This window comes from Schistosoma haematobium, chromosome 7, assembly GCF_000699445.3.
Source record: "Schistosoma haematobium chromosome 7, whole genome shotgun sequence".
In the NCBI taxonomy this organism is placed as follows: Eukaryota; Metazoa; Platyhelminthes; class Trematoda; order Strigeidida; family Schistosomatidae; genus Schistosoma; species Schistosoma haematobium.
The window spans coordinates 4,058,354-4,078,731 of NC_067202.1; the positions used below are offsets into that span (position 1 = coordinate 4,058,354).

General features: G+C 33.0%; 1 protein-coding gene across 2 annotated transcripts in view; it reads left to right on the forward strand.

Moving 5' to 3' along the window:
* Positions 1 to 1,190: 1,190 nt before the first annotated feature.
* Positions 1,191 to 20,378, forward strand: part of ADAM23 (Disintegrin and metalloproteinase domain-containing protein 23) — a 135,471-nt gene continuing 116,283 nt past the window's right edge. For both annotated transcript variants that reach the window (XM_051208403.1, XM_051208404.1), the window contains exons 1-2: positions 1,191 to 1,434; positions 10,216 to 10,551. In XM_051208403.1, coding sequence (XP_051064262.1) covers positions 10,227 to 10,551 — 325 coding nt within the window. In that variant the 5' untranslated portion in view covers positions 1,191 to 1,434; positions 10,216 to 10,226. The remainder of the gene's footprint in view (positions 1,435 to 10,215; positions 10,552 to 20,378) is intronic.

Consider the following 20,378-nt stretch of genomic DNA (forward strand, 5'->3'; position numbering starts at 1 on the left):
GTATAGTAACAATCTCGATTCAATATTATTGAAGTTTATCATTATCAATCCGATCAGCTTTCTAGCTTTGGATACTTGAGATATAATGTGTTCAGAAAAGTTCAGACTGTTGCTATATCTTAAACCCAGGTCACGAACAGTGTTGAGAGGTTTGAGTGTATGTGTCTGTACAGACAGATTTAAGTTAAGACAGCGACCAATGTGAATAAATCCGCTTTTGTCAACATTAAGTGGCATATTCCACGAAATAGTCCATTCGTACAACTTGTTTATTTCCTCCTGGATTACCGCTGAAATATAGCTTTCTTTCGTGGGAGAAGAGAATGAATAAACTACTTTCAGGTCATCAGCAAAAAGGAAAGGCTTACCATACTGAAAGAGGGAACACACATCATTGATAAAAAGGAGAAAGAGCAATGGACCAACCACACTTCCTTGTATAACCCCACTGGTTACATTTACAGGTTTAGAGTAGCAAGATCCAAAGCGAACGATTTGGCTACGTTCTTCTAAAAAAGATTTGAACCAAGATGTATAAAGCTCGTTTCTCGTTTAGTACCACCTTCAAATTATTACTTCACCGAATAAACCAAAAGCGGCAGACTGATTACTGCAGTACAATAAGCGTCTCTTACAAACATTTACTAAACCATACATCTTATATGTGTGCAACTACAATTAGAAGACTGTCGTACTTTCAATAGCAATAGTATAACCCGTCTGTACAGTGAAATTGACACCAGTGATGTGAGGTCAGACACTACTGGTATACCAGTGTTTTGTTAAGTAATATTTTTAAGGCGTTCCCAAAACAAACAGATGATGTATGGTAGAAAAGATTATTTCTTTGGTATGAAGAGCTGGTGTACTGTAAAATTTCGAAACTGACCAGTTGAAGTATCGAAGATATTCCGCTACAAGTTGAGGTGTGATTTAGTACAAATACACCACTCTATTTTGTTACGCTAGTCTGTGACTTACGGGAGCTTTTAAAATAACAACCGAATCCTCTCATTTATCATTCGTTGTCAAGTGGTGTGTTTTTGTGATAGTGTGGTAAAATCCGATAAAAAGACAGCTTCAAGAGAACAAATGAAAGTTGTAAGGCTAAGAAACGCATTATTCGCACTTTCAAAGAGTTGGTGACCAGCTTAATTTTGAATTCGTTTTTACGTATCAATTAGACAATCATCTACTCATATGCGCGTAGCTTGACTTCGCGTCTTACTTTGTGCTAATTGGTTCTCTCTCAGTGCTTTAATTGTCGTTGCTGCGCGTTTTTGAATTTTAAAATACTAATGATCTAGTTGATTTTCACCTATATACCTCTTAATAAGTCCTTATCACATGTATATTATGGATGTTCCGTGGATTGTTATGGAGATCCATTTGGTGCTTCACTGAAATTCAAGCTTATTCCATGAAACGGATTTGGTATGTTGTTGTAATTTTTGTCGTGCAAATAGCTTTTAAACTGACATACCCCTTTTTTAACTTGGATGACTGCTTTTTTTGTCATGTGACTTACTGATTGTATCTGTAAAATCGTAACGTATAAATTAGATTAGTATCTTAAATGTACTTAGCTTCGACATTGGTACATGATAACTTTTTATCTTCATTTGTTTGCTTGAATCATTTTGGAAGAGCTAATGAAAATCCTTACATCAGAAGGTGTTCATCACACAATGTCCCTATAAAGTTAGTCATTCATTTAAACCATGACAGAACGTGTTCTTGTGTCGAGATTTTCGAAGTGCCTTTTTCTGCTTCACTCTGATTTTTTTCATATCGATAGCTGGCTATGCCCTCCGAGGAATCCTTGTTTCATTTCATTGTTTCTTTTAGTGATAACTAACACTTCGTGTAACTACAAACTGCACAACTGCTGTGATTTCGTGCATGTTGACTAACTGAACTGTATAATAATATGGTCGATTTCACTTTTTATTAAGTGTAAATTTTTCCAAGTGTCAATGTTCCTTATGCTAATACCTGAATTGCGTGCGCGACTGCATGTGTTGAGAAAACTTGGTATGAATCTTATTGTAAGTTTCGTCCTACGACTTCCAGACAGTTACAAAACACAAATCAAGGTATTTGTGTGAGGGCTGGGATACTTCTCGGACGTCCAAACCGAAACAGGTGGTTTTCTTGGGTGGACACTCACCGAGTCTTTGATTTAGAGGTCTAAATCACAAGGTAGTTAGGTAACTTTAAGAGGTGACTTCCCTTAGTGGTCAGTGACCAACAGTAGGTTCATACGCCTTTGTCTATCTCCCCAGGGTCATGAAGCCCTAGTGCACCGTTGGTTTGGAATCAGGGTCTTTTAACCACCCTAGGTGGATCCTCCGTATTCACTAACCCGGTTAAAAAATCGTATATTTGTTTTTCGTCCTCCTAATTTCGTTAAACAATACTCCGTTTGCTTGGGTAGTGAGTAGGACTTCCTTGATAGTGGTTGTACACGCGTTGTCATGTGAAGGAATTTTGAAGGGTACTGACTCACCACCCTCAGGCGTACTAGGGTATTTAGGGGCAGAACTATCTGATATAGTTGCGCAATGCATCTCGAACGATCTGATTACACACAAACTTGTTAAGGCATTGTATATCTAAAATAGGCAGATTCAAGGGTAAGCAGAAACAATGATGGTAATAAAGTATACAATGTGAAAATCACGCTGGATAATAAATCAGTATTACTAGGGTTGGCTAAGAACACATTATTTTAAACAGTGGTTCTCAATTTTCGTACAACCAAGGCTTCAATAAGCTTTGGTTTACTTCCTTGAAAGCTGCTGCACAAAACTGCATAGGGGGACTCAAAATCAGCAAAATTATCGTTTTCAATCAAATGTTTCGCAATGGAGGAATATATTTATCTCTCCTGCAGTTTTATTTGATCACAGAAATTTATTTGTTTATGTAGCCGTTTAGGTATGCGTTCATCCACCTTTACTTGCAGTTCACGATTGCTCCTACCTATGTACGTTTTTCAACACATGTAAATTAATAAATGCAGTGGGATGTGACACAATTGTTTACGTACTGTTTGGGTTTTTAGCGACCCATATACCTCGACTTTTTGATAATGATAAGTTAGACTGCATAAAATTTTCTATTGATGGATAATTTACATCTTCGTTTCAACATGAGACTATTTGAGTTACCGCTAAATACTGAAGTAATATAGACTCTCTTTTTGGGTGCCAAAACGTCGTAAGTCTGTTCATATTACTACCTTTATCTGGTTTATATACTTCAACGAATAACCGTTACTCATCAGTGCTCAAGTTACGAGCTTTGCGTCTTCCTCAATAGCGTCGCTAGGGCAAATAAGATTGGTCTTATTGAATAAGTCATTCATTATTCCACGTTTGTACTGAACTGAACAGTGACTATGGGAACTAAGGTGTTTCCCTGTCCATATAGACTTTCTGTATACGGAAGGTTTGATGAAATCATCGTCTCTTCTACTAGTCAGTGTGTCTAGAAAGGATAACTGGTTGTTCGTCTCTTTTGTAAGTGAAATGTACTTATGATGTGTGTTGATTTCTCTTAACAAGCAATTCACCTCTTCACGTTTATCATCTATGACTATGATGTCATCCACGTACCCTTCATACAAACACATCTTTTGAATTGAGTCTTCACCTAGGTTTTCCTTCTATGCCATAAATACATCAGCCAGGAACGGTCCTAAAGGACTACCCTTAGCTATGCCATCAATCTGTCATAAATGCTCCTCTTTGAAAGTAGATTTCACATTGCCAGTATATAATAATCATAATAATAATACTAGTGATAATAATATTAGCAATAATTATTTATGAGTTTTAACAGGAAATGGTAATAGGTTATTTCATGAAATATAGTCACATAAAATATCTATTGCCCCCCAAATGCCCTGGTACGGCCGAGAGGGAAGAGTCAGCTCTACCTCTTGAAATTCTCTCACATGACCACCCGTATACAGCCACTACCAGGGAAGTCCTGCTCACTACTTTTTCGCGGCGTTGTTGTTTGCAAAATTGAGAGGACAAAAAGCGAATGTCCGACGCTTTAACCAGGCTAATGGATATGGAGGATCCGCCTAGGGGAGTTGGAAAACCCTGATTCAGAACCAATGGTGCATTTGGGCTACAAGATCCTGAGGGAACAAGCGGTGTATGAACTAATTCTCGGTCACCGGGCAGTATCATAGCCCACACACAAACCAAGTGACTTGTGTGGCGCATATGTATTCAGTGCCCCTTTGCACTAATATTTGTGTTCAAATAAATAAATAAATTCTAAAAGATTCATTTTTAAATAAACTGTTTACTTTAAAGAAGAAGATTGTCCCAGTTTTTATATTAATGTCCATTAGGTAATTAATTAATTTTTCCAAAGATTACTTACAAAATTGGCATCAGATAGGGCTTAACACTCTTGTCAACCATTTTGCAAGATTATGTGTTGTTGATCATATTGATAGAATTGGACGTAAGGGGTTATTGGGTTTGTGAGTCTTTGGTAGTCCTCATAAATTAGGATACACCGAACCTATAAGTTTTAATGAATTAAATTCATCTTTGTTAATAGCATTCATGCTAAGTATTTTCATTAGATTCGAGTTGGAATTACTTTTCACATTGTATGCTTTGTTATTGTCTTTGTTTTCGCTTGTCTTTTAATTTGTCTAGTTGACCTTTTGTTCCCCATATTTAGTGTCTTAACAAATTTGTGTGTGATTAGATTGTTCGAGATGTACTGCGCAAATATACCACATAATTCTGATAGCTTTTAATTCCTCTTAAAAGTGTACATTTAAGAGAAAACATCGCCATATATACCAAACACTTTGTAGCGTCATTCAAACACTCACGGATCTAAAACTGACGGTTAATGGAGGTACATTGGTTTAGTGGTAAGGGCGCTTGGTTTTGAGTTGTTGGTTTATTGGTCCGAGTTCCATTTCATCAGATTCAGTTTGAGCAATCAGGCAATATCTTTATTTATCACACTAATCGTGTGGCACAAAGCTTGGTTATAAACCCGCATTTTGTGATTTCCATCAACTTGATGGCTATTAGTCATTCATATTTGATAGTAAAAGTGACCAACCACGGACCAAATACTTAGTGATTAGTTGTTCAAATGTGAGATTTAATGTTGAAAATGACGATTTGTCACTTAAAACGATAGCAGTAACGCTTATTCTTTAAAACGTCAACACATGATCATTATAAGCATTAATTATTAGAAAATCGGATAATAATATCTCTAATGGTCTTACTGTATCGGAAATCAGATGTCAGAACACAAAACGCAATGGTCAGCCAACTAGTTCGCCGGGCTCTACGTTTTAAGATGAAACCATCGTTTTGCATTCTAACGTATTGCCTTACTAAAACACATTTGGTTGAATTTGATTTATGGTAAGTCACATGCGCCTCATGTTAGTGTAAATTGACAAACCACTAAGTTATGGATTGTCAAGATATGATTTATCAGCATACAAATCGAAAGACTACAATTTATTAATTTTCAGCTGCAATTAGTTTTACTTTTCTGCCACTAGATTTTTAGCATATCTTGCTTACTTCTCTCAGTTCACTTTTACTTTTACTCTTTAATGAAATGACTGAACTCAAGGGATTTATAAGCTAAAATCTTGAGAATATGAATTCAGGTAAATGACAATGTAGAATTTTTATTAACTGTTTTTTGATCATCTGAATCTTGAAAGTTTAGTTACTCTGAAATAATTGGTTTCTTGTCGAATCATGTCCTTTTACTTGTTAACCTTAATATTTTCCTTGTTATTCCAGTGCAATGCTACAATGTTGCCAAATAATGGCTCCATTCAAAACTGAACTATTGATTTTAGTCCCTGATTGAACTGATACCAGAAAACAAGACACCCAATTGTCCAGCAGATTAGATTTTTTTTTCTTTTAATAAAACAGCATGCTGATATACAAAATATTGGACATATAAATAAACATGATTAAAAATCAACGAACAAATGTGATTGGAAAATCTAACAACTTTAGGTCACTTAGTATCTAATTAAATTACTGCTTAAGTATTGCATTGTCATTTCAATACTAATCTATAGATTGTAATTATCTCAATAATCTTTACAATGTACTTTTCATCTGTTGCTTTCTCTGTTTATTCCAACAGTCAATTTATTTCATAGACTGTTTTCATTTCCCCTAGTGCTAACTCTAGCAGTATAAGAGAACGGTTATGATTGGGGAGTGACCAAGAAATCTAATGCTAATACTTAATCGTTTATGAATGAACTTGCTGTTTTGACACTATATTTATACCTCTTTAATGATGTTACAACTTTATTTTGTTGATATGAACAGTTGGTTATTTTTATGACTGATTGATTGGCAGATGTTTTTTGTTGTCGTAAAACAACTTTTGGATTTTCTCTTCTTTTTTTATACACAAATATAAACAATTAATTGGTAAAACATGTATATATCTGAACAAGAAAGAATAAATACTAAGTTTTTAAGTTCTAAAAAAAGTTGTTTCTAAGTGTTTTACAGTAAAATATAATTGATAATCATCAGTTAGACACTTGACTAATTACATATAAAACAGGTGTGTGTAAGTGTATGTATTCACTGAAGAATATCGGTCTTCAATTTAAAAAATTACTTTTTGTTCCCTCTTGTATTAGTCTGGAATTAATAAAATAGATGTAAAAATATGTTAGTAGGTGCGAAATATCTCGTTAGAGTCAGTACGATTATCATAGCTAATAATTGTAGACATTGACTGATATAGTTTAGAATCGGTCACAATCGGGCAGATCTATCCACCATAACTCATTCATGCCCAATGTGTTTTACTACTAATAGTGCTTTGACATTTATCTAAATAATTTATCTTATTGTGTTGATATGGTGAGGTGACTTGATCCAATGTAGGTAGTTGCTAGGTTGTACGTTGCTTGTAATTGATTGATGAAAAGACGAATATGTTATCGTTATCTTATACATAGAAGAAAAATCTTACCCTACGATTTACTTCCTAATTATTTTTAAGAATTTTTAGAATTTAAACACTACCATGCAATGCGTACAGTTTGACATTATTTTACAATCATTAAAAGTAACCTATCATCATTACTCACCAAATAACTAATTGTTAAGAATTGTTTATTAGTTTCATTTTAACGTGTAGTAAACACTTCACAAGTGAGTCTGTCAAGAAATGTAACAGAGGAATCTGCACTGTGCATTTCAAGCTTCTCTTTGACTAACTTTGGTTAGACAACCATTAAAAACGAGTAAGTACTAGTTAACTACTTCATTATGTCACGGGACTCCTTTACAGTACACATCCACGATAGGATTAGCTTGAGGACCGCCAAACATCAAAACGAGCCCTTAACCTTGCACCGGACACAGGTGAACTCTCCTGTTTACAGCTTTTCACTAGAGCTTCAGTAATTTCGTTTCAAAGTTAGTCACTAGTAGGCACATATTAATTACTACTACGTGTTGTTTTGGGATTGATCGATTTAAATGTTCACATCATAAACTACTCTCTGTCAATCATTATAGATAGTAGCATTTTTCTTTTCATTCCTTTTCATCTCATTATTAATGCTTGTCTACTGTTTTTTTCCTCTTAATTGTATTTTATTAGTTAATTTCCTTAAATATAAGTTCCTTTATTGATTAATCGTTGTGCGCCCACACACACACACACACACGCATACAAGCATATTCAATCCATTTTATAACATTTATCCAACTTGTTATCTTGTCCATAAATATGTATTTATCCCATAGAGTTCTTTTAGTTAATTCAAAATACTAACTATAAAAATGAACAGAATAAAATTTGCATAGAAATGAATGAACTGGTTTGGTAATTTGATTATTTCACTTCTTCTAATGTATATATATGGGATAATTGATTCTCTTTTTCACTTATTCTCTTATTTATTTATTTATTTGTTTATTTCACATAAGTGATAAAATATAATAAAGAATGAATTATATGTATAACCAATTCCTTTTTTTTACTATTTCAACTTGTATTAATTTAAATGAACACATTATTTGTTTACTCTGAAGAAGTAACTTAAATGAAGTCACGAAACATCAGAAATACAATTTTTCTTTCCTACTCATTAAAATATAACAAATAATTTTATATATTCTGTTATTAAATCTTTATCCAATGCTTAAATGATTTGAAACTATTTCAATCTAACATTGATATTGATATCTATAGGTATATCATTGTTTACTTATCTTTTGCATAATGTGATATGATCTAATTTTTACTATAGAAATGACTGAAAACACGGATAAATTAATTAGGAATTAATTTTTGTTTTATTGATGGATGTTTTCAACTTCCGAGTACTACTACTTATACTATTATTATTACTATCATTATTATTGCTGTTGTTATTATCGCTATCATTATTATTATTATTACTAATATTATTATTAACGCTATCATTACCATTATTATTACCATCACTATTATCATTGCCATTATTATTAATACTATCATTACTATTATTACTTATTATTACTATTATTATTATTACAATTATTATTACTACTACCATTATTATTATTACCACCATCATTATTATTACCGTTATCATTAATATTATTATTATTACTACTATCACCATTATTATTATTTATCACTATTATTATTATTATTATTACTTGACACGCAATATTGTCTTAGTTAGAAATTACACAATTACACAGAGAATAATTTGTTAACATAATTTAATGTTTAAGTTTTACTTGTATGTGTGTGTGTGTGTAAAACTTTCAAACTACTAATTCACTTGATATAATAATTGAGAGGTAATTAAAAGTTGATTAGAAGAAGATAAAGAATATAAAGAACTTTAAATGTATGATAATAAATAAATGAAACGTAGGATTAATACAGATTTTTTAAAAAAGAGATATTAAAGCTTCATAACTTCAAGCTTCCATGTATTGCGTATACAGAACCATCGGTTATCTCAGTGTAGAATGTTTACACGTGTTGGAGTAGGTTGAATTCAAGTTAGAAGTAGTCATACAAATACTTTACATTTAGGCATTGATAGTTGGACTAAGGCTTGTAAGTAATTTCGAGCTTGATTGGGTTGCGCGCTATTTTGATGATCAATGGCAGGTAACCTTGAACATAGTAGCTCAGAAAAAATATTAATAGCATAAATATGTTCACTCTTTATCGTCCTTTAGATTTTGAGTTTCAAAATCATCTTATAATTCTTTCTGCAAATTTATTGTTCTTTCTGGAATTATACAATCTATGCCTAATGTTTTCTACTACCATTAATACTGTTGCCGTTCCTCCTTCTCCAAGTACTATAAGATTTATCTTGACAATTTCACCTTACGATGGTGATAATGTGAGACAATTCAAAATGATATGCCAGGTTCTACACTGTTTATGACTAACTGATCGACTAAATGAGACGATCTCAGTTTACTTATGTTATTCCTGTTTGATTGTTTGTATAGAAGAGTTCACATAACATTTTAGTATCATATCAGTCAGCATACTTCTATGAATACCAACTCAGAAGTGTATGATTATATATATATGGTATTTATTTATTTATTTTAACACATAGATATTGGTACAAGGAGGCACCAAATACATATGCGCCACACAAATCTCAGTCGATACGTGTGGGGGCTGTGATATTGCCCGGGTGCCCAAACCGAACCACGTGGTTTTCCTAGGGGGCCACACCCCGAGCCTTTGACCTAAGGGTCTGACCCACAAGGCAGTGGAGCATCGTAAGGAGATGCAGTCCCATGGTAGCCGATGACCAACGATTGGTTCATATGCCATTTGTTCCCTCAGGATACTGGAGCCCATGTGGACCATTGGTTTGGAATCTGGTTAAAGCTCCGGACATTCGCTTTTCGTCCTCTCATTTTCGTAAACAACACCCGTGGTGCGAGAAGGCAGTGAGTAGGACTTCCCTGTCAGAGGCTATATACGCGTGGCTGAGTGAGAGCATTTCTAGAGGGAGAGCGGACTCTCCCCACTCTCGGCCGTACCAGGGCATTTGGGGGCATATATATGGTTAGTATATTGTATCTGTATTATAGTTCAATTATTACTCCCTCCAGTTACAAATTGATAGTAATGATTCATTAAACTGTTTTTTTCTCATTTATTCCGTTTTGAAAAAAATAGATTTCGCTGAAATGCTAATCAGTTCAAGTCAACATTTCATCAATATCTATACATTATTACTATCCTTGTTCATTTTCTTCATTCACTACAAATATTCGTTTCATAATGTAAATGCCGAGAATTTGAAACCGACACCATCAGCACATCAACACTATGTTAATTTCATACAAAAACAACAAGACAATAAAGATATTGACTCATTATCAGATAATCATTATGTCGATAGGTCAAATTTACCACAAACAATTAATAATAATAATAATAATAATAATATGGATAATTTCAAATCATGTATATGCTTCAAATGGCCAAGTTGTCTTAGCAATTGTACAAATGGTAAGTATTAATTTAACTACGTTTTTCTTATAACTAGAAATAGATAGTGGCTAACCACATAATTCAGAACGCCTGTTTCGTCATCTGAATGTACCCGCACCAGAGTTGATGTCCATTCCGTGACTCTAACCTATTAACGTTCGCTTCAAACCCTACCACGTTATCTACTTAGCTACTAGGTCCATATAGCCACTGGCTTATGCATTTAGGGGGAAATGTACTTCATTTATATTAGTTGCTTGGATCTTCCTATTGATGTTAAGGACTGAAATTCATCAGTCTCTCTTGAAGCAGACGATACTGAGTTTGAGTTCTAGACTGAACACCAAGTCTGCTAGCCATATTTAATCTATTCTATATCGACTTGTGTCATAAAGACAATTCGCATACGATGCACTCATACCAAAGAGATTGGTCCATTACAGTCCTAAACATCAATGGAGAGATTCAAACAACTAATACAAGTCGATTACATTTATCTTTTATGCTTTTATTGGTTTTATACTGTAAGATTTACTTAATAATCTTTCCGGTAATCATTAAACAAAACCTTAATAATAAATAATTCCAGTGTTTCAGTCGACAGTCTAGCTCAAGCTTTTTCAAAGAGAAATAACCCAAGCATCAAAATTATGAAAAATTTAAAACAAGGATTGAAAATCAGTGTAATGGTTAATTGTGAATGAGTCTCAATAACAACTATTCAATGTTTTTCTCCAAGATTTGAATTTTATTCCAAAATAGGAAAAAAAGCATTTGAGCGTCAAATTCTTCATGACAGTTTCTTCCCCTGGAATTTCAATTTATTCATTAAACTATTTTACGCATTAATATATAATGCTAATTAAGTAATTATACTGATAAAAGGCGAAAGATTTATCCGCAGATGAGGAGACATTAAAGTTATTATAAACCTTGAATAACATCTTCAAACCCTAATCTTTCCAATTACTGCTTATGCTTTTACTATCTCTACTGCTACAGGATATGAATCGACAATTGTGCAAATATGGTATGGCAACTCGAACTGATGTACGTACGTACGAAGTTCTACGTGGTTGCTGACTGACTGATACTAATAAAAGCTTATATTATTTCAATAGTTGAGATCATGAGTCAATCGAAGCTAGACCACCATAGAAAACCTAGAAGCACTGGACGGCCGTTTCGTCCTATTGTGGGACTCCTCAGCAGATTTTCTATGGTGGTCTAGCTTCAATTGACTCATGATCTCAACTATTAAAATTACTACAATCTCCACAAAACCCCTTCTGATGCTTATGTTATTATTTATTTTATAATATGTAAAAAAACATCATCATTTAGAACTGTTTCCATTTCATAATTATTACGTAATTAATAGTAGTAACATTCAAAGAAAATTTCGATGAGACACAACGTCATGTTTATTGTGATATTTCAAAGTATTGAATTTCATTCAATCCATTAATCAGTTATAGAAAACAAAGAAAAGAAGTTTCAGATTAGAGTTGAACAAGTGTTGATCAATTTTTTTGTTGTTGTTGAACATATATTACTCATCCTTGTTACTAGATACTAAATGTAAGTCTGATTTTTTTTCGCCAATATTTATTATTCTAGGGTAAAGGTAAGAATATACGCTCATGTAATGCAATCAACAACGAAGCCTTAATTGTATTAACCTTGACTTCAATTAATACATAACTTGAGATTAATGTTTTCCAAATTTTGATTGCATTAACTTTAACTGAAAACTATTATCATTTGCCGTCAGTCCCTTATAAAGTTTAGCGTTTCCACTAAATTGTGTGCTTAAGGTCTCATTCTTAAAACTCTATGAAAAACAAAGAAAATTTATTATATTCTTTTAAGCAATTTTCAACTTCTGTAATGAGATCAAGTTTTCTTAATCAGATGTAAATCAGGAAAGTCTATAATTATGGACGAACAAATTAGGGTCTTGGAGTTTGGCATGAAATTCCTCTACTCAGTTGGTTAAATACCATTTTTGCATTATAGCTTGTGTCAATTCATCATGAAAATATTATATCTAATTCTTCACACCAATCTATAATCGTCTTATTTAACCCTAGTAAGTATGGAGATATTCCAAGTTTATTTTAGCGTTGTTCAAAGGTCGTCCCTAAATTGTACTCTCACCGTGAATTATTTATTACTACTGTCGAATTATTTCTTGTACCTTCATCAATGACTGTTTGATTGTGTGTTAAAGTGAAGTTTTCAACTAAATCTCTACTTTGTTGTTTGTTGAAAATTAAAATCATTCATTGTTTGATAAGACGTTTGTTTGTCCGTATACAAGTTAGTAGTATATTATCAGAATACAATGAAATTTGTAAAATAAACCTATACAAAGTAATTTCAAACTATTAACTCATTTATATTCTAGAACACAGACACACATTCAGATGCCCCACAATCGTAGTATTTATTCCTTGAATAACATCTTCAAGCCCTAATGTTTCCGATTACTGCTTATACTCTACTACGGGATTTGAGTCGACAACTGCATCTCTGTGCTAATGTGGTGTGGCAACTTGAACTGATGTACGTACGTACTAAGTTCTACGTTGTTACTGACTGAACTAATTTATATTATCTTATCCAATAACCAAATGAATTGTAATAACAAAAAAATGGCAGATATTTGCATTACATCAATCTTATCTTTCAAAATGGTCACCATTTGTGACAATAAAGTTAGTTAGTTAGTCCATCTCTATTTTCCATTATTTACAGTAACCTATAAAAGTCTTCAAAAGTTCTACTATCTAGTTAACTTTTCATTTCATAATTTCCTTAAAATCTAAAGTATGTTTTACTAAAATTGTGTGTAAAAGGGCTTTTTCCCACAATACTCACTGAAAACTATTTGATTCACTTTGAAAAGTTTTTGTTCTATGAATTTCTTCAATGTTTTTCCCAAGTTTCACTTTTCATTTATTGATTGAGTAGAACATGTGTATGGGATATCAATGTTATATTTTTTCTTAAGTTACTATGGTGGTTATTCCGTTTTTGGTAGTTGTTCATAGCGATGAATTCTGTCTGTCGATTTTGTCATTATCATTGCTGTTATATTATTTAGATTCTTTCACTAGCGATCTTGATAGTTTCATCTCATAGTATCACGATAGGTTATGGCAACTGTCGGGCCAATGTACTTCCGCTCGAAGCTCCCTTTTTATGACTGACTATTCTATGCTTCTCACTCTGATAACATCCGTTTCTTATGAGCTATATTTTCCTGTTTATTTTACCATTACTCTCAGTGAGATTTTGTTTCTACTTCTTTGTTTTACGCTGTTAATACTCGGCAGTTCTCTCTGTTGTACTTTTTAACTGTCAAACGGCATCTAAAAACAGATGCCCGTAGATCACTAGTATTCGATCATAGTTGCCTTCAGAACACTTTCTTTATGTTGGTACCGTCGAGTTAGCGATTCTGAAGTTATACGCAGGATATTAGGTAAGAATGGAAAATGAATTGGTGAAGTAGTAAATCTTTATCTATTGAAATGGTCGGGGGATGTATTATGTATGCTCCATTCACTACCTACCTGTACATAGAAAAATCTCAGAAGTAGAATTAGGTTAGAACAAACGTAAAAGCGTCCAAATGAAGATGTGGTAGCAGTATCACTCCATGGAGAAACTGATAATTGAACTGAAGCTGATTGAGGTCCGCACGATTTTCGTAACACGTTGTTAGAGTCTTTTGGTAACAGCTCATAATCAGTCACAATGTGGCACATGGATTCACTCTTTATCTTCCCTCAAATTAAAATTTTTCATTGATCTTGTAGATTTTTTTCCAATAATCCATATTTTCTTCTTGAATCATATTTTATATGCCTAATTTTTTCTATCTTCACTGATAATATTACTACCTCTTTATTTATTCATTTACTTCAACACATAAACATTGGTACAAGGAGGCACCAAGTAGATATGCGCCACATAAATCATTCGATTTGTGTGAGGGCTGTGATACTGCCCGGGTGCCCAAACCGAAGCAGGTGGTTTTCTTAGGGGGCCACACCCCGAGCCTTTGACCTAAAGATTTTGACCCACAAGGCAGTGGAGCATCGTGAGGAGATGCAGTCCCATGGTAGCCGGTGACCAACGATTGGTTCATGTGCCATTTGTTCCCGCAAGATACTGGAGCCCATGTGGACCATTGGTTTGGAATCCGGTTAAAGCTCCGGACCTTCACTTTTCGTCCTCTCAATTTCGTAAGCAACACCCGTGGTGCGAGAAGGCAGTGTGTAGGACTTCCTTGGCTACCCCTACCACTCTAGAATTTGCCTTGACAGTTTCATTTCACTGTGCTAAGTGTCTGGCAACTTGGACCGATGTACACAAGTGGTAGGTTCTATTTTGCGTTTGACTGGCTGATTTTATTTCATCGTCTTACCAATATCTGGTCCTTGAAACGATAGTCGATGGTAGATTAAGGTTTTCTGGTGTTAACATCAGATTATTATGAGTATGGAATAGGATCGAATATGTATCCTTGCTTCTTTTTCTTCTACTGTTAATGAACCATTTATTAATTGGATAATCTGAATAAATTCCAGTTATTTCTGTGTTATCAGGCAGTTATTTCTTGATATTATGTACTCGGTTTATGTGTATATCATTTTTCCCCTCCTTATAATTCACTAACTTACCAATCGATCAGTCGTCATTTGTACAGGTGCACACACACACACACACACATAGACAATCATTGTAATCTGAACGAATGTGAAATTACACAAACTTTTGTCGAAACTAAAACAAGAAAGTGAACATAGTTTTCACTTTGACATAGAATTTTACCCAATTTCTTTTTTTTTCTTTTATGAATTAAGAAATAGACGGATATATAAGTCAATAGGAATTCTGGGTGGTCATTTGTATATTTCTCTATGCAATAACATATATTATGATGTTATTAAAACTATGAAACTCATTGTTTATAAAGTACATTCTAGGAAAAAAAACGCACGAAAGTTTCTTAGTAAAATGTAATGGTGTGTTTTTGTTGCCAATGATGATAAACTTGCTTATTTATATGTATAGAGGATGTTATTAGTGTTTACCCTACTCTTTTCTTAATGAATTTCTAACTATCATTTAACCTTCCTTTTTTTCCAAAAACTACATTGTGTATTTATTAATTTTGCCCTAAGTAGCATGGCAAATGGACAACATATTGTTAAGTTGATAGGGGAGATTTTAACTAAAATCATGTTATATCGTATTTTATTACTTGTCCTTTCTAATTCCAACTTCTGTTGGTCTACTTGAACACGACAGAACATAATAATTAAAAAAAAAGTAGGTGAGACTATAATTTATGAACTACCCTTGAGCAACGCTAGACTGACTTTGAGAGTGTCCACATAATATCTAGGACCAAATGTGAGTTATAAACCTGTGTGAGGAATTTGAATTATGTTTTACAGTTGATGATTCAGGTTAGGAATTAGATTTGGGGTTTTCATCACAAGCTGAAATCATCTTTGATGCCAAAACATTTTTTAGCCAAATCGATGAATGAATTTTACGTCAACATTCGAGACCTATTATCGTATACCTGGTTGGTTCGTCTATAAATTATAGTCTCGCCAAAAAATATGTTACGTGAATAACCAATGAAAATTAGAAAGCACAATGGAGGTCTGTTTCATCTGAACTAGGGATCAAACATAGAGTACAGTTTGAAATCTCTATAACTTTGAACTGAAATCTAGTAGTAGTTCATCTTTCCAACTGCAGATTCAGAAATATATTCGTAGACACTTCTTGTTACGTAACTTTAATTTTATATATTTACAAATGTAGGTACAAATAAAGTACATTTAAGACAGATAATTGTAACAGATTACCGTTGATTCAACTAATGTTTATTTTTTCTCATTTGTATGTATATATTTATTCGTCGTCTTGTAATATCAGTTTAGTCTAACAACTGGAATGTTATTCATCACTGATTCATATGTTAAACATTCTTATTAAGTAGTAACATATCAATCACTTAGTTATTGCTAACGTAAAACTTAACGTAGGATGTGAGGTGGTATTTGGAGATAGTCTACAGGAAACTCTCCAACCACCACCTTACATCTCAACATAGTGAACAAAAGTGAAGTCACTTAGACTAGTGGGTACATTGCAACTTGATCGATAGAATTTATCTTGCACCAAAGACTTGGACAGCTATGATACTGGTTACTTCTCGGAATCAATGAAGATCTAAACTTGACTTGAATGATATTTAGTTCCTTATTTATAATTTCTCCTGTGTACTTTAACATCTTATATTTATTATATAGTTTCTCGTTTGAATAATTCGTTCTCTATAAACAAAGTCGAACCCGGCACATATATGAACCGGTTCTAGTTAATGCACTATATGAACTTAGGGAGATCAAATTATCATGATAATTGTTAGAAAAGTGTAAATAGTAACAGTATCTATAGTAGTAGGAACGATTAGGCATAGATAACATATCAGTATAGAAACTTGTGGAGATTGTTGTTAAAATACTATACAAATTACAATCTTCAACACTAGCAACAAAATGATATAAACATTTACAAAATGTCAACTATTTAGTTTTATTTTCGCGGTTGAAATTACGAATCGATTTAGCTAGGCCACCGTTAGGAACCTGGAAGCACTGAATAGCCGTTCCGTTCTAGTTAGGAACTCTTCAGTAGTGCTCATCCACGATCCCGCACACATGTTTTTACCAAATTTACCACTTAATAATCTAAAAAAATTTAGTGAATAACCTTTCTTATCACATGTATCCTTTGTAGATATGTTACAGCAAGGTTCGAACCCAAGTCAACTCAATGATTTTATATCAAATGATTAAGTAACCATGTAGGAAAAGATGTCTATTCCTCAACTTACTTACTACTATTTTCTTGTTTAAAAACACTTACTTGCATAAATATCATGGTCCCTGACTACTGGATCAATATAATTCTTTTTCACCTCTTCTATAGTGTAATACTATTGTTAATACATGCTGTTATGTCCACTGTAATAATAATGATATGAATACCTTGGGTAAAAATAATGAATTTTCTTACTTTAAAAAATAAACACATTTCCCAGGGAAAATTTTTAAAATCTCTTCCAGTTTTTCTCATTTTTGTTGTTGTTGGTATTCTACTTTTTCCCGTAGTTTTTTTTGTTTGCTTATTAAATTGCTACCTTCAACTAGTTTAACTTACGTTTTTCTTTTTGCTTAAGGATATTGGTATTTTGTATTTGTATATATATATATATATATATATATATATATATATATATATATATATATATATATATATATATATATGGATGCTTGTTATTTTAACTATTTAGTTCTCCTGAGATTTTTATTATTCAGTGAAAATACATTGTATATATATACATTCCTATCTCATAAATATTCTCATCATCGGCAGTGTTCTTCATCCAACTGAAATACATTGGACTTATTGAGAAAAACTAATATTGTGATTTTCTTTTGTATTCAATGTAAATATGTTTAGTTGGATGAGAGAGAGGGAGTACGCCATTCAGTATATCTAATTCGTTAAACAACCCGGCTAATAAATAAATAAATATATATATATATACGCATATAGTGTTAAAGTGGAATAATTGATTATTTGGATGGATTATTACTATTGTCCTGAAAAAAAGTTACTATTATGTAATTTCACGGATTGAAATCATGAGTCAGTTGAAGCTAGACCACCATTGAAAACCTGGAAGCACTGGACGGCCGTTTCGTCCCAGTGTGGGACTCCTCAGCAGTGTGCTGCCACGATCCTGCACCACGCAGGGCTCGAACCCAGAACCTACTGGCTTCGCGCGCGAGCACTTAACCACTAGACCACTGAGCCGGCATCCAACGATGTTAATGTCTAACTTCAACCAATCCACGAAGTTGCGCCACCGTACACCATTGTCTTCAGTGTTATCTCACAACAAACCTGGTTGAACTCCACTGGTAACGACTTCTCACTAGAACTTCAGGAGTTTTTCCTGAAGTCAGTTACTAGTGAGCAGTTGATTATTATCAGAATGGGTTTTGTGGAGAGTTTTAGAAATTTCACAGATTGAATTTATTTTGTGAATGTTCCTAATATTCTATTTGAATAGAAATGCTTATATATTGGAGTTATTCTAATACCACGTCTTAGTATATCAAGTATTATAGTCTTTGGAACTTTCAATCATATATGAAAAATCATCTATTTTTTCTCATCTCATTTATATGGTATAGATTAGTTTGTTTATCATTATGCCACAGTTCAAGTATGTACATTACTCAAACGGAAGTAAATCTGAGCGGAATCTAAAACTGTTCAAATTAAAGGTTGAAAATTGAACGCCTTAATTACTAAATCATTGCTTCTTACAAAAATTTACTGTTTCATTCCATGTAAAATTTAAATATATCAATAAAATTCCTTTCAGAAGGGGTTTTGTGGACATTCGCTCAATGGTCTAGTGGTTAAGCGCTCGCGCACGAAACTGATAGGTCCTGGGTTCGAAACCCTCGAGATAGGATCGTAGATGTGCACAATAGGATGAAACGGTTGTCTAGTGCCTCCAGGTTTTTCATGATGGTGTAGCTTCAATTGACTCATGATCTCAACGATTATAAATACTGCCTTTCAATCTTTAGTTACATTCGAATTGATAAATATTTTTGAAAAATTATCCAAAAAAATAAGTTCTTTTTGATAAATCTGAATAGTGTAATAATAATAAGATGATCAGAGCTATGTTAAATATTAGCGCAATACATGGTTCCCAAAGCAACTGAAATCGAATTACCTAATAAAAGTAAATGATAAACATCTATCATCTTTTATTGTCAAATATTTAGTTGAAACAGGTCATAAGATAGATCACGACTCGGTATTTGTGGTTTTGTACAAAAGTGTTAAAGGGCATATACTAAGTTCTATTGAAGCCTTGACCATATGAAAATGTAGATCCCCTTCATGTGTTCAAAAACAATTTGTTCTCACCTTTAACCTACTCTACCTTTATAACATTGTTTTATTATCCAGTGTTATAAGTTTCGTATTATTTTTCTTGAGTATCGTTGTTTTCTCTTACCCTTCATTTGTTTAGTTGATCTTTTCCTTTTTAATATATCAATCTTAACCCATTATATATGTGATCAAATAGTTCTAAACGTTTTATTCTAATACACCACATAGTTCTGATAATATTTGTCTTCATATTTCATTAATCATTAATCTTACATAGATTTATGTGGCATCAAATTTTATTTGTTACAATGTCACTGTACTCAAAATCTGATTCAAATATTGGGTTATTAACTATATGAATTATTGCTAAGTTTGATCATCGTTATTTTACATATTTCAATGGTACTTAGTTGACTGATGGAATAACAACGTGATTTCCTTTGAAACGGAAGAATATATAAAACAAATCATAAAGTATTACCATTTTATCTTTATTAACACAGAATGATCTAACATTAATTTGTGATAGGATGTGATATGATCGGATAGCAACTAAGACTAAACGTTAAGTCGTTGAAATCTGAGTGAACTACAGAACTGATCTCCCTCAGTCATGTCTATTTATGCATTAAACCATTTTGTACATGGACATATTTTCTTGGATAAAAAACCTATACTCCTGTTTAGTATTCGTGTCTGAGGATACCATTACATTCGATAGTTAATTCGGTACTGTGAGCAACTATTATTCAGCCACATAGTATCCCTTCAACTTGTTTATCTATCAGCGTCTTATTTATTCATTTTAACAATTGAAAACTCGT